The sequence below is a fragment of the Girardinichthys multiradiatus genome, chromosome 11, assembly GCF_021462225.1.
Source record: "Girardinichthys multiradiatus isolate DD_20200921_A chromosome 11, DD_fGirMul_XY1, whole genome shotgun sequence".
NCBI classification, from domain to species: Eukaryota; Metazoa; Chordata; class Actinopteri; order Cyprinodontiformes; family Goodeidae; genus Girardinichthys; species Girardinichthys multiradiatus.
In genome coordinates this window covers 27,981,431-28,001,639 of record NC_061804.1, presented here as the reverse complement: position 1 = coordinate 28,001,639, position 20,209 = coordinate 27,981,431, and the positions used below count along the sequence as shown (strand labels likewise).

General features: G+C 41.1%; 3 protein-coding genes across 3 annotated transcripts in view; 2 read left to right on the top strand and 1 right to left on the bottom strand.

The window, feature by feature from the left end:
• LOC124876839 (PHD finger protein rhinoceros-like) overlaps nucleotides 1-5,227 on the top strand; it is a 7,224-nt gene extending 1,997 nt beyond the window's left edge. The window contains exons 4-6 of the mRNA XM_047379859.1: nucleotides 1,206-1,248; nucleotides 1,338-5,105; nucleotides 5,162-5,227. Coding sequence (XP_047235815.1) covers nucleotides 1,206-1,248; nucleotides 1,338-5,105; nucleotides 5,162-5,227 — 3,877 coding nt within the window. The remainder of the gene's footprint in view (nucleotides 1-1,205; nucleotides 1,249-1,337; nucleotides 5,106-5,161) is intronic.
• Nucleotides 1-9,025, bottom strand: part of c11h11orf54 (chromosome 11 C11orf54 homolog) — a 16,828-nt gene extending 7,803 nt beyond the window's left edge. Inside the window, exon 1 of the mRNA XM_047378643.1 lies at nucleotides 8,653-9,025. The gene's annotated coding sequence lies outside the window, so the exon portion shown is untranslated. The remainder of the gene's footprint in view (nucleotides 1-8,652) is intronic.
• Nucleotides 7,741-20,209, top strand: aspa (aspartoacylase). The gene is made up of 6 exons (XM_047378646.1): nucleotides 7,741-8,385; nucleotides 10,940-11,135; nucleotides 15,087-15,180; nucleotides 17,566-17,673; nucleotides 18,952-19,061; nucleotides 19,197-20,209. Exons 1-6 carry the CDS (start codon nucleotides 8,138-8,140, stop codon nucleotides 19,386-19,388), a joined length of 948 nt encoding a protein of 315 aa, XP_047234602.1. The 5' UTR covers nucleotides 7,741-8,137; the 3' UTR covers nucleotides 19,389-20,209.

The following is a 20,209-nucleotide window of genomic DNA, read 5'->3' as shown; positions in this document are numbered from 1 at the left end:
ATAATTGAATATAGATTTATCTTATATTTTTGGTTAAACCTGACATAGAGATCAGGGAGAAACTCAAACTAGAGCTCCTCCTTACCGAAAGGGCCCAATAGAGGTGGTTTGAACATCTGATCAGGTTGCCACCTAAAAGCCTCACTTTAAAGGTTTTCTAGGCACATATTGTAGCAATGGGAGGACACCTGAGGCAAACCCAGAACTTGTTAGAGGTGTCCGAGCTACCGCACCCTGTTGGCGGTCAGATGCCTCGGAGCTCCTCCAGTACTTGAACCCTAAAAGCGATCACACACTATATCTAACACTGACTCTTAAAGGAACGACTCTCAACCAGTTTCTAACTTTTAGCTCTTTTAATCTAAATTAAGGCAGAGGAATGATTAGAGAGATCAGCGCTGAGGCTCCCGTCTTGGACCGTCGCCGTCTGTTAGAGGATGACGAAGAGCCCTGATAGAAGGTCACATATAGTTTTATATCTGGCACTCCAATGCAATGGATGTTCTCTCCCTCAGTGATTATCAGTAAACTATGTGTCACCATTGTGGTGTCTATTTGTTAGATTGTGTAGTAGTGGGTGTCCATCCTTAATCTAAGTGTGCTGTAGCTTTCTAATCAAACCAGTTATTACAGCTGCTCCACCATCAAACCCAGTGCCCCAGCTTCAGGTCATTCATGACAACCCTTGGGCCATTTATCCTTGTAATGTGTGTCGATGAGCATTCTTATCCTATTGTAACAAAAGGGAAACATTAGAACTTATACTTTATATTACTATGGTATAAATGGGAAAAACAGCCATGAGTCATATTAATAAAGGTTATTCCTAACAGAGGGACGGAACAATGACTAGAATAAGTATTTAGCTGCTTAGAATGTTTATCCTTTTAGTGCTTTTGTAAATGAAATCATGGTCACTTTTGACAAGAATAAAAAAAGTACTCTTTAATGTCAAATTGAAAACTGAGTGCTAATTATTTTTGAAGAATCAACGCTAAAGTCAGTGATGACTTAAAGTAAATATTGTTTGATTGATTTTTGCCTGTTTGCAAATATTTGCCTTGATTTCAGCATTCCTCCTGATGCTTGTTTTGAAATGCTCATCTGAAACTGTGCAGAACTTTGACTTGGACTGACCTTATTAAAGGAGGCTCTAACAGTCATGTCAGGCTAGTTTGTAATACTGTGCCTCTCTTCTGTTTTAGAGAAGAAGATAAAACCATAGACGATGAAGACATCAAAGTGGTGGTTAGTGTGCTGCTGACGTCTAAGAAAAAATAGCATTTTAGAGCTAAATGAGGAAAACATGCAACTCTAACCTGTTTGTTGTCTCACAGGAAAAGAAACTTTTTGTGGCAGCGAAAGCAAAGAATTCCCAACCTTGGTTCAATCCCAGAAAGGAAACACAACAAACCCAAGAACACATCGATGCTGGATACGTGTCACACAGAGGACAGGGAAAGATGAAATGCAAAATATCGATGTGCACACCCTTGTCGAAGGGCATGTCTTTTTCGAAAGCAAAGGAGTCCAATGAAGTCTCGGGAGAGTCGGAGTCGGGCAATAAATGTGTGACAAAGGCTGGAAACCTCCCTGCTGAAACTGAAACAGGAAAGACAAACAGATCTCCAAGAAAAGGAAGCCGAGAGAGTGATTTTATTCCAAAAGACAATGGAAAGATGGTCGGTAACGACAGCAATGCTACATATGGCGTGCTGAGTGCAGAGCAATGCAACAGAGAAGCAACAGAGCCTCACACAACGGAAGATGAACAAACCTGTTTAGTAGATCATGATATAGAGTGTAACAGAATCAAGGTAAAGAAGGGAAAAAGGAAGATGAAGGAGAGAGGAGGTGATAAATGTGTAGAAGAAGGAAAGAATCACAGTCTAGAGCAAGTTGAGGGTCAGTGGGCTGATCCCTCTACGAGCGTGAATATCACTGAGGAAGAGGAGGCTCCTTGTATAGAGAAGAAACATGAAAACGAAGATCTGAGACAGGAGGTGGATGGACAATCAGACAAGTGGAAGGGGGAGGATTCGGTTGTAATGTGTGAAACTGGGATTGGTGGCAAGGAGAGGAGGAAAAAGAAGGAAGGAAACATTGATACAGTCTCTTTAAAGACCAGCAAAGCTGCCGAGCCTACAACCGATGATGGACACGTCCCAAAGAAAAGGAAAAAAAAGAAAAAAGACCCGGATGGCTCATCAGATCTGCATCAAACACCACCAGAACACCTAGAGGCACTAGATCATTTTGAGAATGGTAAAGCTTCTCAGGAATCAATGGAATCTAGTGGCTCCAAAAGAAAAAAGCTCAAAAAGAAGAAAAACCATTCACTTTCTAATGACAATCATACAGATGTGGACTTATCAAACGATGCTGCGACCGTGGTTGAAAATACCAACTTTATTCTTAAAAAGAAAACAAAAACTGTGTCTGTGCTGGTACCACTTCCTGCAGAGGATGAAAGTGTAGACGGTACTCTGAAAGAGAAGCAAGATGTTGAGCTGGAATCCAGGAAGAAGAAAAAAAAGGTCAGATGCAATGTCAGCATCAATAACTCAAAGGACACATTGGCATTCAGTGATTATTTGGAGCTTGTGTGCAAAAAGCAAAAGAAAACGGTCCCTTCCTTCCTTTCTGCTGATAATGAGGAAAAAATTGGTCAGAACCATGAGGAACAGTGCCCTTCTGTGCAGTCTGCATCTGCTTATAATGGGCGTGTTAAAAAGCCTGAGGTCAACACCGGTGATTTAGGTGCCGAATCAGCAGATGTTTACAACCATTTGAAAGAATCAAAACGTGGCAAGAAGAAAAAGAAGAGATCAGCAGCTGTCCCAGAGAGTGAGGAAAGACAGCCAGAGGAAACATCTGAAGCAACGGTCAAGAAAAAAACGAAGCGTAGGAAAACTGAAAGCCACATGGGACGTTCGGAGAGTATTGCTGATGCTGGGCATTCTCAAACCGAAGAAGTGGCGATTGTGAGGAAGAAGAAACGTAACAAAGACACACACAAGGTACCGCCAGCTGCCACTGAGCAGGTTGAATCACAAAAATCTGTATTTAACGCCAGTGGTTTACTTTCAACCAATCAAAAGCTGATAATGGAGCGAGAGGCCAAACACAGGCGCAGCCCTGAAACATCTTGTAGTAGCAGCTTATCTACTGAGCATCAGGCCACAGGAACTCTGACTGAAGATGCTTCCGATTCTCATGATGTAAAAAAGAGAATAAAGAAGAGATCAGCAGCGGTCCCAGAGAGTGAGGAAAGACAGCCAGAGGAAACATCTGAAGCAACGGTCAAGAAAAAAACGAAGCATAGGAAAACTGAAAGCCACATGGGACGTTCGGAGAGTATTGCTGATGCTGGGCATTCTCAAACCGAAGAAGTGGCGATTGTGAGGAAGAAGAAACGTAACAAAGACACACACAAGGTACCGCCAGCTGCCACTGAGCAGGTTGAATCACAAAAATTTGTATTTAACGCCAGTGGTTTACTTTCAACCAATCAAAAGCTGATAATGGAGCGAGAGGCCAAACACAGGCGCAGCCCTGAAACATCTTGTAGTAGCAGCTTATCTACTGAGCATCAGGCCACAGGAACTCTGACTGAAGATGCTTCCGATTCTCATGATGTAAAAAAGAGAATAAAGAAGAGATCAGCAGCTGTCCCAGAAAGTGAGGAAAGACAGCCAGAGGAAACATCTGAAGCAACGGTCAAGAAAAAAACGAAGCATAGGAAAACTGAAAGCCACATGGGACGTTCGGAGAGTATTGCTGATGCTGGGCATTCTCAAACCGAAGAAGTGGCGATTGTGAGGAAGAAGAAACGTAACAAAGACACACACAAGGTACCGCCAGCTGCCACTGAGCAGGTTGAATCACAAAAATCTGTATTTAACGCCAGTGGTTTACTTTCAACCAATCAAAAGCTGATAATGGAGCGAGAGGCCAAACACAGGCGCAGCCCTGAAACATCTTGTAGTAGCAGCTTATCTACTGAGCATCAGGCCACAGGAACTCTGACTGAAGATGCTTCCGATTCTCATGATGTAAAAAAGAGAATAAAGAAGAGATCAGCAGCTGTCCCAGAGAGTGAGGAAAGACAGCCAGAGGAAACATCTGAAGCAACGGTCAAGAAAAAAACGAAGCATAGGAAAACTGAAAGCCACATGGGACGTTCGGAGAGTATTGCTGATGCTGGGCATTCTCAAACCGAAGAAGTGGCGATTGTGAGGAAGAAGAAACGTAACAAAGACACACACAAGGTACCGCCAGCTGCCACTGAGCAGGTTGAATCACAAAAATCTGTATTTAACGCCAGTGGTTTACTTTCAACCAATCAAAAGCTGATAATGGAGCGAGAGGCCAAACACAGGCGCAGCCCTGAAACATCTTGTAGTAGCAGCTTATCTACTGAGCATCAGGCCACAGGAACTCTGACTGAAGATGCTTCCGATTCTCATGATGTAAAAAAGAGAATAAAGAAGAGATCAGCAGCTGTCCCAGAGAGTGAGGAAAGACAGCCAGAGGAAACATCTGAAGCAACGGTCAAGAAAAAAACGAAGCGTAGGAAAACTGAAAGCCACATGGGACGTTCGGAGAGTATTGCTGATGCTGGGCATTCTCAAACCGAAGAAGTGGCGATTGTGAGGAAGAAGAAACGTAACAAAGACACACACAAGGTACCGCCAGCTGCCACTGAGCAGGTTGAATCACAAAAATCTGTATTTAACGCCAGTGGTTTACTTTCAACCAATCAAAAGCTGATAATGGAGCGAGAGGCCAAACACAGGCGCAGCCCTGAAACATCTTGTAGTAGCAGCTTATCTACTGAGCATCAGGCCACAGGAACTCTGACTGAAGATGCTTCCGATTCTCATGATGTAAAAAAGAGAATAAAGAAGAGATCAGCAGCTGTCCCAGAGAGTGAGGAAAGACAGCCAGAGGAAACATCTGAAGCAACGGTCAAGAAAAAAACGAAGCGTAGGAAAACTGAAAGCCACATGGGACGTTCGGAGAGTATTGCTGATGCTGGGCATTCTCAAACCGAAGAAGTGGCGATTGTGAGGAAGAAGAAACGTAACAAAGACACACACAAGGTACCGCCAGCTGCCACTGAGCAGGTTGAATCACAAAAATTTGTATTTAACGCCAGTGGTTTACTTTCAACCAATCAAAAGCTGATAATGGAGCGAGAGGCCAAACACAGGCGCAGCCCTGAAACATCTTGTAGTAGCAGCTTATCTACTGAGCATCAGGCCACAGGAACTCTGACTGAAGATGCTCCCGATTCTCATGATGTAAAAAAGAGAATAAAGAAGAGATCTGCTGATAAAAATGTGCATGAAGGGAAATCCTGCATTCACACTGCAGATGCAAAGACGCATAAAACCAAAAAAGACAGAATGAAGCCACCGGCTGATTCCAGGTTCATGTTCACATCATCTGAAACATTTCCAGCAGAACTCGAAACATTGTCCTCTAACTGTGTGAAGAGCAAAAAGGCAGTTAATGGAAAAATAAGACTTTATAACCCAAATAAGGACTTTATGTCAGACTTGAGCTGCTGACCAGATAAATGGATCATGGCCATCTGGTCTGCAGCTTAAGTATTACTTTTATTATAAGTTTTTAACAATTGTAGTTTGACGGCGTTCAAATTTAAAACCTCTGGGTTTTGAATTAGATTTTTTCATGTATTTAGTTTTGTAACTAACCATCCATTTTTTACCACAATAATTCTGTTATCTTTAAGTTGAGGCTAATGTTCAACTGTTTATTAAAATAAGAAATTAAAGCCTTTATTTAAAAATCTATTCTATTTATTAAAAAAAGAAAAAGTAGTATATAAAGTGAGATGATATTGACTAATTTGGATTGGTTTGTTCTTGCTAAACATGGTAAACTTCAACGGAAGGATTCCTATGACGGAAAACCAGAAAGACATCTTGTGACAGCAACATTGCCGGGATTAAACCGAAGCCCCCCAAACATAACAATCAAGGTCATTTACATACGGGAATGCTGTGCCTTTATTTTTTATAGTGAGTATGTACATTAATGTTGGCTAACTGCACACAGAAGGTGAAAAACATTAATACTTCTACTTCCCCATTTAATCTTTCAACTACAAATTTCAGTGTATTTCATATAACTGTACATGTATATACTGGTCCTTCTCAAAATATTAGCATATTGTGATAAAGTTCATTATTTTCCATAATGTAATGATGAAAATTTAACATTCATATATTTTAGATTCATTGCACACTAACTGAAATATTTCAGGTCTTTTATTGTCTTAATACTGCACACATGAGCTGTATGATTTTGGCATACAGCTCATGAAAACCCAAAATTCCTATCTCACAAAATTAGCATATCATTAAAAGGGTCTCTAAACGAGCTATGAACCTAATCATCTGAATCAACGAGTTAACTCTAAACACCTGCAAAAGATTCCTGAGGCCTTTAAAACTCCCAGCCTGGTTCATCACTCAAAACCCCAATCATGGGTAAGACTGCCGACCTGACTGCTGTCCAGAAGGCCACTATTGACATCCTCAAGCAAGAAGGTAAGACACAGAAAGAAATTTCTGAACGAATAGGCTGTTCCCAGAGTGCTGTATCAAGGCACCTCAGTGGGAAGTCTGTGGGAAGGAAAAATTGTGGCAGAAAATGCTGCACAACGAGAAGAGGTGACCGGACCCTGAGGAAGATTGTGGAGAAGGGCCGATTCCAGACCTTGGGGGACCTGCGGAAGCAGTGGACTGAGTCTGGAGTAGAAACATCCAGAGCCACCGTGCACAGGCATGTGCAGGAAATGGGCTACAGGTGCCGCATTCCCCAGACCTGGGCTACAGAGAAGCAGCACTGGACTGTTGCTCAGTGGTCCAAAGTACTTTTTTCGGATGAAAGCAAATTCTGCATGTCATTCGGAAATCAAGGTGCCAGAGTCTGGAGGAAGACTGGGGAGAAGGAAATGCCAGAAGTCCAGTGTCAAGTACCAACAGTCAGTGATGGTCTGGGGTGCCGTGTCAGCTGCTGGTGTTGGTCCACTGTGTTTTATCAAGGGCAGGGTCAATGCAGCTAGCTATCAGGAGATTTTGGAGCACTTCATGCTTCCATCTGCTGAAAAGCTTTATGGAGATGAAGATTTCATTTTTCAGCACGACCTGGCACCTGCTCACAGTGCCAAAACCACTGGTAAATGGTTTACTGACCATGGTATCACTGTGCTCAATTGGCCTGCCAACTCTCCTGACCTGAACCCCATAGAGAATCTGTGGGATATTGTGAAGAGAACGTTGAGAGACTGAAGACCCAACACTCTGGATGAGCTAAAGGCTGCTATCGAAGCATCCTCGGCCTCCATAAGACCTCAGCAGTGCCACAGGCTGATTGCCTCCATGCCACGCCGCATTGAAGCAGTCATTTCTGCAAAAGGATTCCCGACCAAGTATTGAGTGCATAACTGTACATGATTATTTGAAGGTTGACGTTTTTTGTATTAAAAACACTTTTCTTTTATTGGTCGGATGAAATATGCTAATTTTGTGAGATAGGAATTTTGGGTTTTCATGAGCTGTATGCCAAAATCATCCGTATTAAGACAATAAAAGACCTGAAATATTTCAGTTAGTGTGCAATGAATCTAAAATATATGAATGTTACATTTTCATCATGACATTATGGAAAATAATGAACTTTATCACAATATGCTAATATTTTGAGAAGGACCAGTATATAAATATATTTATTTTACAAATACAGATCAGAGGTTTTACATTGCCATAGTAGTTTGTGAAATGATCTCTTAAACTGGTAGACTTGTTTCAAACGTCTTTTGTTTCCTTCTAAAAGCTATGCACAATAGTTTGCTGGAACTTTGTAGTAAGTGTTGGTTTTGCTTTGGTCAAGGCGGGAGGAGGGTGCTGGCACAGGGCCCCATTCATGCTACAACCGCCCCTGGCCTCCACACAGTAACAGCTGACTGAGAGGTCCGGCTGAGCACGCTCGTTACGTCAAGACGCAGCGCCGACAGAGGATTTAAAGCAGCGAGTCTGTGCAGCTTCAGTTAGAAACTTTCCAACCCGAGACCAGCGTGTCAGCATCCACACACCTTCCAGTCATGTCCAGTGGAAACAACAACAACGCTGCGCGGATTGACGCGGCCAGAAGAGTCGCGATCTTCGGAGGGACGCATGGGAACGAGATGTCCGGCGTGACACTTGTAAATCTTTGGATGCAGAACAGCGCTGAGATCCAGAGGAAGGAGGTGGACATCGAACCCTTCATCACGAACCCGAAGGCTGTGGAGAAGTGCGTTAGATACGTAGACACGGACCTGAACCGAGCCTTCACTCAGGAGAACCTCAGGTAGACAGACGCACACGGGACATGTGACAGCTGGATGATGGTTGGGGCTGCTGCTGTTATTCAAACTTCATGTGAGAGATCCACATAATACGTCAACAAATAACTGGGTTTATTCTGTTTGGTAAGACTGAGCTGACCCTTAACGAAAGTATGCATTAATAATTGTAGGAATGATGCACACGATGTAAATAACAGGCTGCATGGGACAGTCAGCACATTGTAACATTACATTGACTGTAAATGACAAAGGTCATCCAAGTCTTGTACCTAGTCCTGTTTTTGTTCCGTCACGTGGATCAACATCAAAATGTTGGTATCACAGGTTGGTGTTTGGGTCCAGTAGCCAATAATAGCGGAGCGTCGTGTCCCCTCCTCCCGTCTCTCCCTTCTCCTTGGCCGGGCTGCAGCTGACTGCCAGATAGCCTCCAGCAGCAACGTGAGCGGAACGTGACCGAGCTGCGCAATGATACAGAACCGTTTCGGCTGTCACTTTCTGCTGTTCCGATTTTCAGAGGTATTACGCAAGCGCTCGCTCGCGCATGCTGCGTGCACGAGCATGCGCAGGTTCCTTTTGCTACCCGATGAATAACAACACCTGGTGTATCACAGACGATCCCACCTATTCTGCTGTGTAGTAACCCTGTAAGGAGGTTGGTGGAAGTTAACCCCAATAACTTGTAAATGACATTTTATTTATCAGATCGGCTCATAACGGCTTCCTATACAGCGGACATTGCTGTTGGTGTTGTTTTTTGTTACACTCACATGTTTGGATCAAACTCATTTTAATATCAGAGTCAATTAGCCTGAGTAAATACGAAAAGTATTTTTAAAGTGCTTTTCATTTGAAAGGACTTGTATGTTTGGTTTGATTTTTATTTTCAAAAACTAACCTAAAACAACCAGGCTCTAAAAACTGTTCCTTGTATGTAAAAACTGTTTGTTCCACCCTCCAGCAGCATCAAATGCCCTCAAGTGTTTAAGGTAACTGGCGTTTTACATAGCTGTGGAGGGTTTTCCAGCACTAAAACCAGTTAAAGCTCAGACTACAGCATCTGACTTGCTTTTAAAACCGGACTTTGACTAGACCACTTTAAAATGTCCATTTTGCGTTTTGTTACTATTCAGCAGCAGACATGTTAGTGCGTGTCAAATCCAGCTGGATTATTCTATTACTCTTAGTCTTAATGTCACAACTCAATGGCCAGACATTTTACTTTAGGATTTCCTGGGAGAGAGCAGAATTAATGGTTCCATCAATTATGGCAAGTTTTCCAGGACTTTCAGTGTGTTGTTCTGGAGATTATGTTTATTTTTTTGGTTTGTTTTGTTTGTTTTTTTTTACCAAATGTGAGACATACTTTTATGTTCTTTTTGGTCAGCATTGGTTTTGACCTGGAAACTCTCCCATGGAGGCCAACTTAGCCCAGTATCTTTCCAAATGTTGTGTTCAAGTTTGGACAACAAAGCAAAAACAGAGGAACTCTGTAAGGAGATAAATACTTATTCACAGCCCCCTGTTTATGCTTCACGCCCCAATAAATCCCCAACCACTAACCCATGGCACTTATTTCTGGTAGTGGCTTAACCTCTAAAGCCCCAAGGGGCTTTTGTAAACTTTGTGTTCTAAATAAGATAGCCAAATCGAATTGAGTTTTTCTCAGAAATTACACAATCTGTTTGAATAATCATTATGTGAATAATAATGGTTTTCAAATGTGATTGATAATTCTGGTCTTCCTTTGCTGCTGGTTGAGTGAATCCTGGGAGATTGTAACAAAACCTATGTTTGGAATCTGTGAGATCTGCTTTCAGCAGACATGCTGGTTGTGTGTAGAAGCTGTGTGATGAACAGCTGAAACGTTTTTACTTTCAGCTGTTGTGTTTGGGAATAAATATTAGAAAAAATTAAATATTGGTCCTAGTCTGAAGATGTCATTTTTTAGGGCTTAAATATTGGTACATTATTCACATAAATACCCGAGAACATCTTTGCACAACCACTGCCGTGTCTGTGGAGTTAATGAGAGCTCAGATTCTCTGTCTTCTCTGAAGGCAACAAGCAGTTTGAAGCTCTTCTAAAAACAGCTCATTAAAAAAAAATCTCAACCAGCCTGACAGTTCTGCTTTTCCTCATACTCAGCACCTACATGTCCCTCAGCTGTGGACCCATATGTACTGGAGTCCACAGATGCTCACAGCATGCGCCTGTGCTGATCTCCTGACAACAACAAATATTTGGAGAAAACATGGTCCTGAGACCAGATGGGTGAGACAGTGTATACTGCAGAGTTTTCCAGACCAATGGTTATTTTTTAAATGCATTAGAAGGAGCGATTTAAAGCATGAGAGACGCAGGGCAGGTCTTGCATTGTGATCAGAGCAATGGGAAGAGTTTACCCAGAAGATAAAGTCACCATCCTTTTATGCGAACACACAAGACTCTGAGAACGAACTTACCCTTTATTCATAAAGGAAGCTTCCATCCTGCTGCATCCAAAATGAGATGTTTTTTCAACCCTGCTCTCCAGTAAAATACATGTGTGTTTTGCAGTGTAACAGGAGGCGATGAGCTGCCCTACGAGGTACTGAGGGCCCAGGAGATCAACAGGATGTTTGGACCCAAAGGAACCCCAGAAGCCTACGATGTAATCTTCGACCTCCACAACACCACGTCCAACATGGGCTGCACTCTGATCCTGGAAAGCTCCAAAGACGCCTTCAATCTGCAGATGATGAATTACATAAAGGTGATGGCCTCTTGGAGCAGTTTTAAGTGAAACTATAGGCTTTTAGTTGAAGATGACCAATCTGTGAATGTGTATCAGTGGTATTCTGTCATGTTTCCAAAAAGGTCTAAATTATTTAAGAAATTCCAACAAGACATAAAGTTCCTTACAAAATTATGCATAGTTTTGACTTTTTAGTTTGACTAGTTTTGACCAACTGTCTTCGGAAGTCACCTTTGTTAGAGAACATAAGCGAGCAAACGAAAGATCAAAGAACACAGCAGAAAGCTCAGAGACTACAATGTGGAGAGGTTTAAAGCAGCAATTAGGAAAGTCTCTATGAACCCAACTCCGTTCAGATGAGGCTAAAATGTTACTTTCTGGCCTACAGGAAAAATCCATATTTAGTAGAAAACCAACACTGCACAGCACCCTGGACATACCATTCCCATGGTGAAACACGGTGGTGGTAGCAACTCCATACTGTTGGACATATGTTGGTCCCAGGAAGATGATCAGAATAGATGGGGAGATTAGAGGATTCAAAAAACCTGAGACGGGGGGCATTGGTTCACCTTCTAGCAGGACCATAACCCTAAAATAACAGCCAGAACTACAGGGCTAAGCTTTCTATCAGTTGACTGCACTGCATTTTATTTTCAGTATCAACCTACAGGGGACGAAATACCAATGCATGTCACACTTTTCAAATATTCATTTGTGAAAAACATTTTGAAAACCGCATATCTTGTTTCTGTCACTTTATAATTATGTGCTACATTGTGGTCTATCACATAAAATCACAAAGGAAATGCATTAAAATGTGTGAGTATAATTTTTTTCTTTCATAATGAAGAAGGAAGACTATGAAGACTAAGAGTCACTGATTCTCTCTAAGGTTTTTGTCAGTAATTTACTCAAACTTGTTTCCTAAAACCAGATCCAATTAGAATATGTTACTAATAAAATGACCTGCTTACCTTTTCCATGTGGGGTGGGTGTGGAAACTTTGTAAAGGATTCACCATCCAGGTAAAAGCAATGAACTTTGGTTGGTGTAGCTGACATTAGCCTCAGGAAAAACAGATTATTAGAGGTACTTGGGCCTCCATGAACAGACCATTTTAACTTTTCTGCTTATGGTAAAATATTTAAACCATGAAGTTGTTCTTCCTATTGTTCTAGTGTGGTCGTTCTAACGGAAAAGGCAGGGTTCCTTGAAACAAAGTATAAAGGAATCAAGAGATGTTTCCAGAGAGATACAGGGTGGCATTTTGAGTCACATCAGGAATCCAGCTGTTAATTATTAAAACAGTCTTGTTATGTAATTAGAGAGACAGGAGAGATTGAGTCACTTAAATGCTTACATCTGTTACTCATTTAGTATGAACCAGCTGATCAGTTATATTTTTCTGATTAAAAAATAAAGACAATAATGAAAGATCTACAGTTATGGTTGGATTCTTTACATACAGACAAACTTTCACTGATACTGCAGAATATTTAAAGAAAACAGTCTAAGTGTTGATTTTCAGCTCCAGTTTGAGATTATTAACATCTAATTTGAGAATAAAGAAATTTCAAAGGACCCTCTCTGCCTTAAATGTAGTTCCTATCTCTAACAGTATTTCACAGAACGTCTCATTAACAAATTCTTATATGAATTCCTAAATGAAGCAACATTTTTGGAGCACATTGTGATATCTTTTTTCTTTTATTTTGCTGCAAACTTACAAAATTCATACAGAGTGCCCACTGGTGCAGGAGAAATATCATTGAGATGTAAAAAGTACCATTAAAACCAGATTATCTAAACACATCCAAAATCATTTACTTTTAGATGCACAGTCTTAAAGGCTTTTTGCAGATTATGCACGGCCATGCTGCAAAGCCTTTCTATATTTACACCCCAGCCCCCCACGCCTGATGTGCCCAGTTAAATCCACGCTGCAGGTTTGAGCTCAGTGGACGCTTTCTTGTCAAATGGTTTGATTCTTCTAAATGCTTGGATTGGAACTTAACTTTAACTTTAGGTCAGGCTGACGAGATGAGCAACACGGTCACCAAGAATCTTTGTGAATATTTCTCGGCCTGCTTATGCTAGGATTATTACAGAATGTTTTCGCGCACTAATCTCTCACCAAAAGTTATTCTAGCCAAACCAAAAAAAAAAAAAAAAAGCCCCACAAACCTGTTGTATGATTTTTGGAGCAGTTTCTTGCTGTTTTTTTTTTTCTAGTCCTTCAGCTCCAAACCATGCCAAAGTGAGCAACAGACGGGAGGGAAGATGTGAATTCATGAGACATTTATATTTTAATAGAAGATGATGATTTTAAGAATAACTTAATAAAAAACCATTTACCCAAACACCTCAACAATTGGATGTTGCTGGAGAACTCAGAGAATCCATTATATTGATGAGATGAAGAGGTTTATGGGATCATAACAAGCCAAATCAAATTTAATTCATTCATTAAACAAGCTGTAATGTCAGTGAAAAGTAACCACAGTAAATACAAAATGCAGCTTCTTTCAAATGAAGATCTCATCTATGAACGGAAAAATCTGTTCAAACCAACCTTACCATGTGTGGAAATAGAAATTCCCCATTGTAAATCATCCATTTACTGTGATTAGGTTCACTGGCCACACCCAGGCCCGATTCCTGCCAGATGTGTACAATTAAGAAACGACTCAACTAGAACCTGACTGAAAACATGAAGTGGGCTACAAAAATCTCACAGCAACGCATCAGACCTTGATCTAAAATTCAAGAGCAGAACGTCTCCGACATCTATCGGTCTGGAACGGTTTACAAAGCCATTTCGAAGGCTTTTGAACGGAAGCAAACCACAGTGAGACTTGTTATCCAGTGATGGAGAAAACATGGAACAGACTCAGGAGTGGCCCATCTACCAAAATTACTCCATGAGCGCATCTACAACTCATTAGGGAGATCATAAACAAACACAGAACAACATCTAAAGATCTGCAGGTCTCACCTTCCTCGGTTAAGGTCAGAGTTTCAAACATGGAAAAGACACTGGGCAAAAATAGCACCTATGGGTGAATTACTTGGCCAAAACTTATAACCTTGACCAAAAAGAACATAAAGAGCGGTCTAATATTTGGCAAAAAAATTTGTTGATCCAAAACCTTTTTGGAAGATATTCTGTGGACTGATGAGACAAAAGTGGAACTTGATGGCAGGTGTGCATACCGTTACGTCTGGCATTTCAGGAAAAGAAACATGGGGGTGGTAGTGTGATGGTCTGGGGCTGCTTTGCTGCATCAGGACCTCAACAACTTGCAGTAATTAATGGAACCATGAATTCTGCTGTCTGCCCACCTCTGAATGGCTAAAAATAAACAGTTTTGAGTAGTCTAATGTCCAGACTTATGGCATGACCTTAATCAGGCCGCTCATGCTCAGAGACTCTTCAATGTGGCTGAATTTTAAAGACTTTGCAAAGAAGAGCAGCTCAAAAAACATATTGCCAGTTATGGGAAACACATGATGACAGTTGTCATAAAGGATGGCACAGCCGGTTAAGTTTGGGTTACTTTTTCACATCCACCCAGGTTTGGTCTGAATAGCCTTCATTTGTTTTCATTTGAAAACTGCTTTTTATATTTATTCGAGTACCCTTTTAATTAAAAATGTTAAAGATTTCAAACAGGAGCCGATATAATTTGTGAAATAGATGTTTTTTAAATGTTTATTTTAATTCCAATAGTAATTTAATACAGCTATTGAAATGGGGACACATACTGTTTCACAGCACTGTATATGTCATGTTTGCTCCTAGAGGAGTTAGCTCAGATGTCATTTTCCACTCTGTCAAGCAGAACTCTAAAACTCTTGGCCGATTTGTTGCATAAGTCTTTGTCACAAAGCTTTGCATCTTGTCTTGTTTTTTTTTTTTTTTTTTTGTTCAGTTAACATGATGTTCTTGTTGGTTTTGTTTTTCAGAAAGCCTTCGCTCCTGCCAGCTGTCTGGTTCTGCTGAATGAACACCCTCTGCTGAAATACTCCACTTCTCGCTCCGTGGCCAAGCACCCTGTTGGTGAGTCTCTGACTCTTCGGTGTTTTTCTCTCCTGTTTAAAATAAGTAATTAAAGTTAGTAGCAAAGAGAAGTAAAATCATTTAAACTTCAAGGTCACTTTTTCTAACCTACTCTTTCCTGCGTTCAGTGATCATACAATAAAAATTTTCAGAGAGTTTTTAAAACAGGAACTGGTTCCACAGGTGGGAATGTATTGTAGATTTTCTGTAATTCACAGTGGTTCACACCAATACATACAATCTTAAATACATACATAGACCCCTCACTAATGTTTGCATAAATGTTTCTTAAATAGCTCCTCAACTACACACTTTTTGTACCCATTAACAACCCTCTGACTTCATTCTGGCTGGACGTCTTACCACTCGTTTTGGCAGAATTGGAACAGTTAATTTAAATGAGTTGCTTTTATACCACTGACAAGGCTTTTAAGCCTACTCCAGAAATTTCTAAGAGAAACGAGATCATGGTTTTATATATACAGGTCCTTCTCAAAATATTAGCATATTGTGATAAAGTTCATTATTTTCTATAATGTAATGATGAAAATTTAACATTCATATATTTTAGATTCATTGCACACTAACTGAAATATTTCAGGTCTTTTATTGTCTTAATACGGATGATTTTGGCATACAGCTCATGAAAACCCAAAATTCCTATCTCACAAAATTAGCATATTTCATCCGACCAATAAAAGAAAAGTGTTTTTAATACAAAAAACGTCAACCTTCAAATAATCATGTACAGTTATGCACTCAATACTTGGTCGGGAATCCTTTTGCAGAAATGACTGCTTCAATGCGGCGTGGCATGGAGGCAATCAGCCTGTGGCACTGCTGAGGTCTTATGGAGGCCCAGGATGCTTCGATAGCGGCCTTTAGCTCATCCAGAGTGTTGGGTCTTGAGTCTCTCAATGTTTTCTTCACAATATCCCACAGATTCTCTATGGGGTTCAGGTCAGGAGAGTTGGCAGGCCAATTGAGCACAGTGATACCATGGTCAGTAAACCATTTACCAGTGGTTTTGGCACTGTGAGCAGGTGCCAGGTTGTGCTGAAAAATTAAATCTTCATCTCCATAAAGCTTTTCAGCAGATGGAAGCATGAAGTGCTCCAAAATCTCCTGATAGCTAGCTGCATTGACCCTGCCCTTGATAAAACACAGTGGACCAACACCAGCAGCTGACACGGCACCCCAGACCATCACTGACTGTGGGTACTTGACACTGGACTTCTGGCATTTTGGCATTTCCTTCTCCCCAGTCTTCCTCCAGACTCTGGCACCTTGATTTCCGAATGACATGCAGAATTTGCTTTCATCCGAAAAAAGTACTTTGGACCACTGAGCAACAGTCCAGTGCTGCTTCTCTGTAGCCCAGGTCTGGGGAATGCAGCACCTGTAGCCCATTTCCTGCACACGCCTGTGCACGGTGGCTCTGGATGTTTCTACTCCAGACTCAGTCCACTGCTTCCGCAGGTCCCCCAAGGTCTGGAATCGGCCCTTCTCCACAATCTTCCTCAGGGTCCGGTCACCTCTTCTCGTTGTGCAGCGTTTTCTGCCACACTTTTTCCTTCCCACAGACTTCCCACTGAGGTGCCTTGATACAGCACTCTGGGAACAGCCTATTTGTTCAGAAATTTCTTTCTGTGTCTTACCCTCTTGCTTGAGGGTGTCAATAGTGGCCTTCTGGACAGCAGTCAGGTCGGCAGTCTTACCCATGATTGGGGTTTTGAGTGATGAACCAGGCTGGGAGTTTTAAAGGCCTCAGGAATCTTTTGCAGGTGTTTAGAGTTAACTCGTTGATTCAGATGATTAGGTTCATAGCTCGTTTAGAGACCCTTTTAATCATATGCTAATTTTGTGAGATAGGAATTTTGGGTTTTCATGAGCTGTATGCCAAAATCATCCGTATTAAGACAATAAAAGACCTGAAATATTTCAGTTAGTGTGCAATGAATCTAAAATATATGAATGTTAAATTTTCATCATGACATTATGGAAAATAATGAACTTTATCACAATATGCTAATATTTTGAGAAGGACCTGTATATTTCCCAATTTATCATTCCAAAACTAGTGTCAATGTGCACAGATGGTCATTATCGAGTTGAGGCATCCAGTGGTGTCCAGGTGTTGGCCGTCTCACCCATACTGTCCCTTTTTGGATGAAAGAAAATATGTTGGACTGTTGAATAAAGGCTCAGAAACCAATCAAGGTACAAGCCTCTCACAAACTGGAAGATGCTAGAACATCGGTGTCACTGTTCATAGTGAAGTCTGTTTCACACCTCTATGGACCTGCTTCTATTGAAGCATCTAGAGATCTTCCTATTACATCACCCATTTAGTGCAAATTGATGATGCTGATTGTGTTATTGCAGGTCTGGAAGTGGGTCCTCAGCCTCAAGGAGTTCTAAGAAGTAACATCTTCGAAGCTATGAGGGTCATACTGAAACATGCCCTGGACTTCATCGAACTGTTTAACGAAGGTAGAGCTTTTGATGTTGTACCACAGCTGATGCATTTGGCTGCAAAGCTCTGATGTAAGACTTTCGGGAATTATGACTTTTAGGCTGAAACAGAAGCTTACGTAAAGATACGTTGTCAGAAGGTTTGTAAAACAAAATATGCAACTGAATAAGCTGCCCTCTCAAATTTCAGCAAGGATGGAGCTGCTGCAGTGAGTCATCTGCTATGTTCTAGAAAAAGGAGCATTTTGTAATTAAATAAATGCTCGTCAAGCTGACTCATCCAGTTGTGCATCTCTAAATTTCTTTTCATCTGGCTCGTCATGCTGCGGCTCTGCACTCTCATCCCACCCTGAAGCGACAGAACGGTGTTTAGTTGCACGGCTGTGCCTTCAATCCCTTTACATAAGCCGGCTGTCTGTGCCAAGACCCAGTTGCAGCCTGTTGGTCTCTCCTGACTGTCCTGCTGTTGAATGGGTCCGCTTGTGGGGAGCTGGTCACTTTCCATGTCGTGAGACTTCGGCTGCCAAAGCTGTGGTAACCTTCTGCCGCAGGACCACACTGGTGCTAATGAATGCCCTGTCATAATGATGAATCCATGTTCCTGCGCATTGAAGCTGAACGCCTCAATGAAACAAGTGATTTAGTTTTAAGGAATCTTTCTATTACCGCTGAAAATGGCTTCCTCCATCAGGACACTGGGTACAAGTGTGGCTGAGGCGTTTATCCTCATGGTTTCTTTTGCCTTGTTTGAAAGGTATTATTTAAACCAGTTATAGATTTTTACACTGCAGACACAACAGTCCTAAAATATTATGTATTTTATACCCCATTAAAACCACAAACTACAGGGAATTTTGCAGGGATTGTATGTGCTGAACCAAGACAAAGTAGCACAAAAGTGTCAACTGGAAGGAAATTGATACATAGCTTTCATAATTTTTTAGAGATCAAATTCTGAAACATGTGGTGTGCCTTTCCGTTCATCCCCCTTTTCTCTGAATCCCCTAAATAAAATCCAGTGGATTCAGTTCCCTTCCTATTATTTTCTCTACTTCACAGTTATGTAATACTTCGTGTTGGTGCGTCACATTAAACCTCCAAGAAAATACATTGAAGTTTGTAGTTGTAACAAAACCAGTCAAAGTTCAAACAGTATGAAAACTTTACTATACGTTAGTCTTTAGATCAGGCTGCTGTTGGTGCCTGTTGATAACCTCTTACGTTACAATTGGGCCAATGAATATGTACATTAAGATTCTGTTATAAACATGGAGTATTTCTCTTTGTGTCCGTTAGGAATGGAGTTTCCTCCCTGTACGGTGGAAGTCTTCCGGGTCTTGGAAAGGATGGACTACCCCCGAGATGCCAATGGGAATATCATTGCCATGGTCCACCCAAACCTGCAGGTAAATGGCTAAAGGCTAATATACAACTGCATGTTATTTTGAAGGAGGAAATTAGACTTGTTTTAACTGATCTGAGAGTGTATTTTTTTTAGCTTGAGTTACTTTCCCTGCAACGGTTGTTTGCTGTTGTTTCAGGACTGTGACTGGGAGCCGCTGAACCCTGGTGACCCAATGTTCCAAATGTTCGACGGAAAGTCCATCCACTACCAAGGGTCCACCACAGTCTATCCCACTTTTATTAATGAGGCCGCCTACTATGAGAAACAACAGGCGTTTGTGACCACCAGGCGAGAAACCTTGGTTGCAAATGCTGTCAGGAAAGCATGAAGTGTTCTGTGGAGAGGCAATAAAAAAACTCCAGAAATGTGTGTAGATTTTGCACAGATTGCAAATGACCACTCAGTGCAAAATAACATTCTGATTTTAGTTTTTTATCTTTTTAATATGATAAAAAACAATTAACTATGCAAAAATTCACCTATTAAGCTGAATATTTATGATACTGTTATTTAAAGCCATTTATTTACATTAAATGAACTGAACTTTTATTGTAGTTTTAAAGGCCAGGCCTACTTACTGTTGGCTTATTAAACATTCCAAACACACTCTTAAGTTTCCTACTGCTGCTCAGGAAGGCCATGGAAGATCAAAACCTTCAACCTCTAACCCAGAACTGTTGTCTTCTTGCTGGAAACGTGTTTGTAAGATCTGTCAGGGTGTGTTGTGTGGCCTTTGATTCTACCTACCTTTAACTCCAGTGGTTGCATCTGTGGTGCTGTCCTATTGTTGCCTTATTCGGGGGGTTTCAGAGAAATCTGCACAGCTAATTTAAAGAAGACTTTCTGTAAAACGTGTCGATCCACAAAATGTTATTTTGACGAGAGACTGTACATGTTCTCTTCCCTCACACTCAATTGATAGTGTGAGACATGTTTTGTAATTACAATAATGTGTATTTTTTGATATGTCTATTTATGTATGGTTGATTTTAAGTGTTGTATGGAACTTGTTAAGTCATGGTACTTGTCCGATGTTTTTAATGACTTGTGTCTCTGTGTAACAACGTTGTCTTACTGTAGGACATTTTTCAATCAACAGTATTTCTATGAGCACAGTTTATATTAAACAGTAAAATACTGTGAAAATTA

Excerpts from the sequence above, each read along its gene's own strand:
- aspa (XM_047378646.1), top strand. The coding sequence starts at position 8,138 with ATGTCCAGTGGAAACAACAACAACGCTGCGCGGATTGACGCGGCCAGA. Across the intron at positions 11,136-15,086 it reads AGATGATGAATTACATAAAG|AAAGCCTTCGCTCCTGCCAG; the intron begins GTGATGGCCTCT and ends TTTGTTTTTCAG. Across the intron at positions 15,181-17,565 it reads CGTGGCCAAGCACCCTGTTG|GTCTGGAAGTGGGTCCTCAG; the intron begins GTGAGTCTCTGA and ends GTGTTATTGCAG.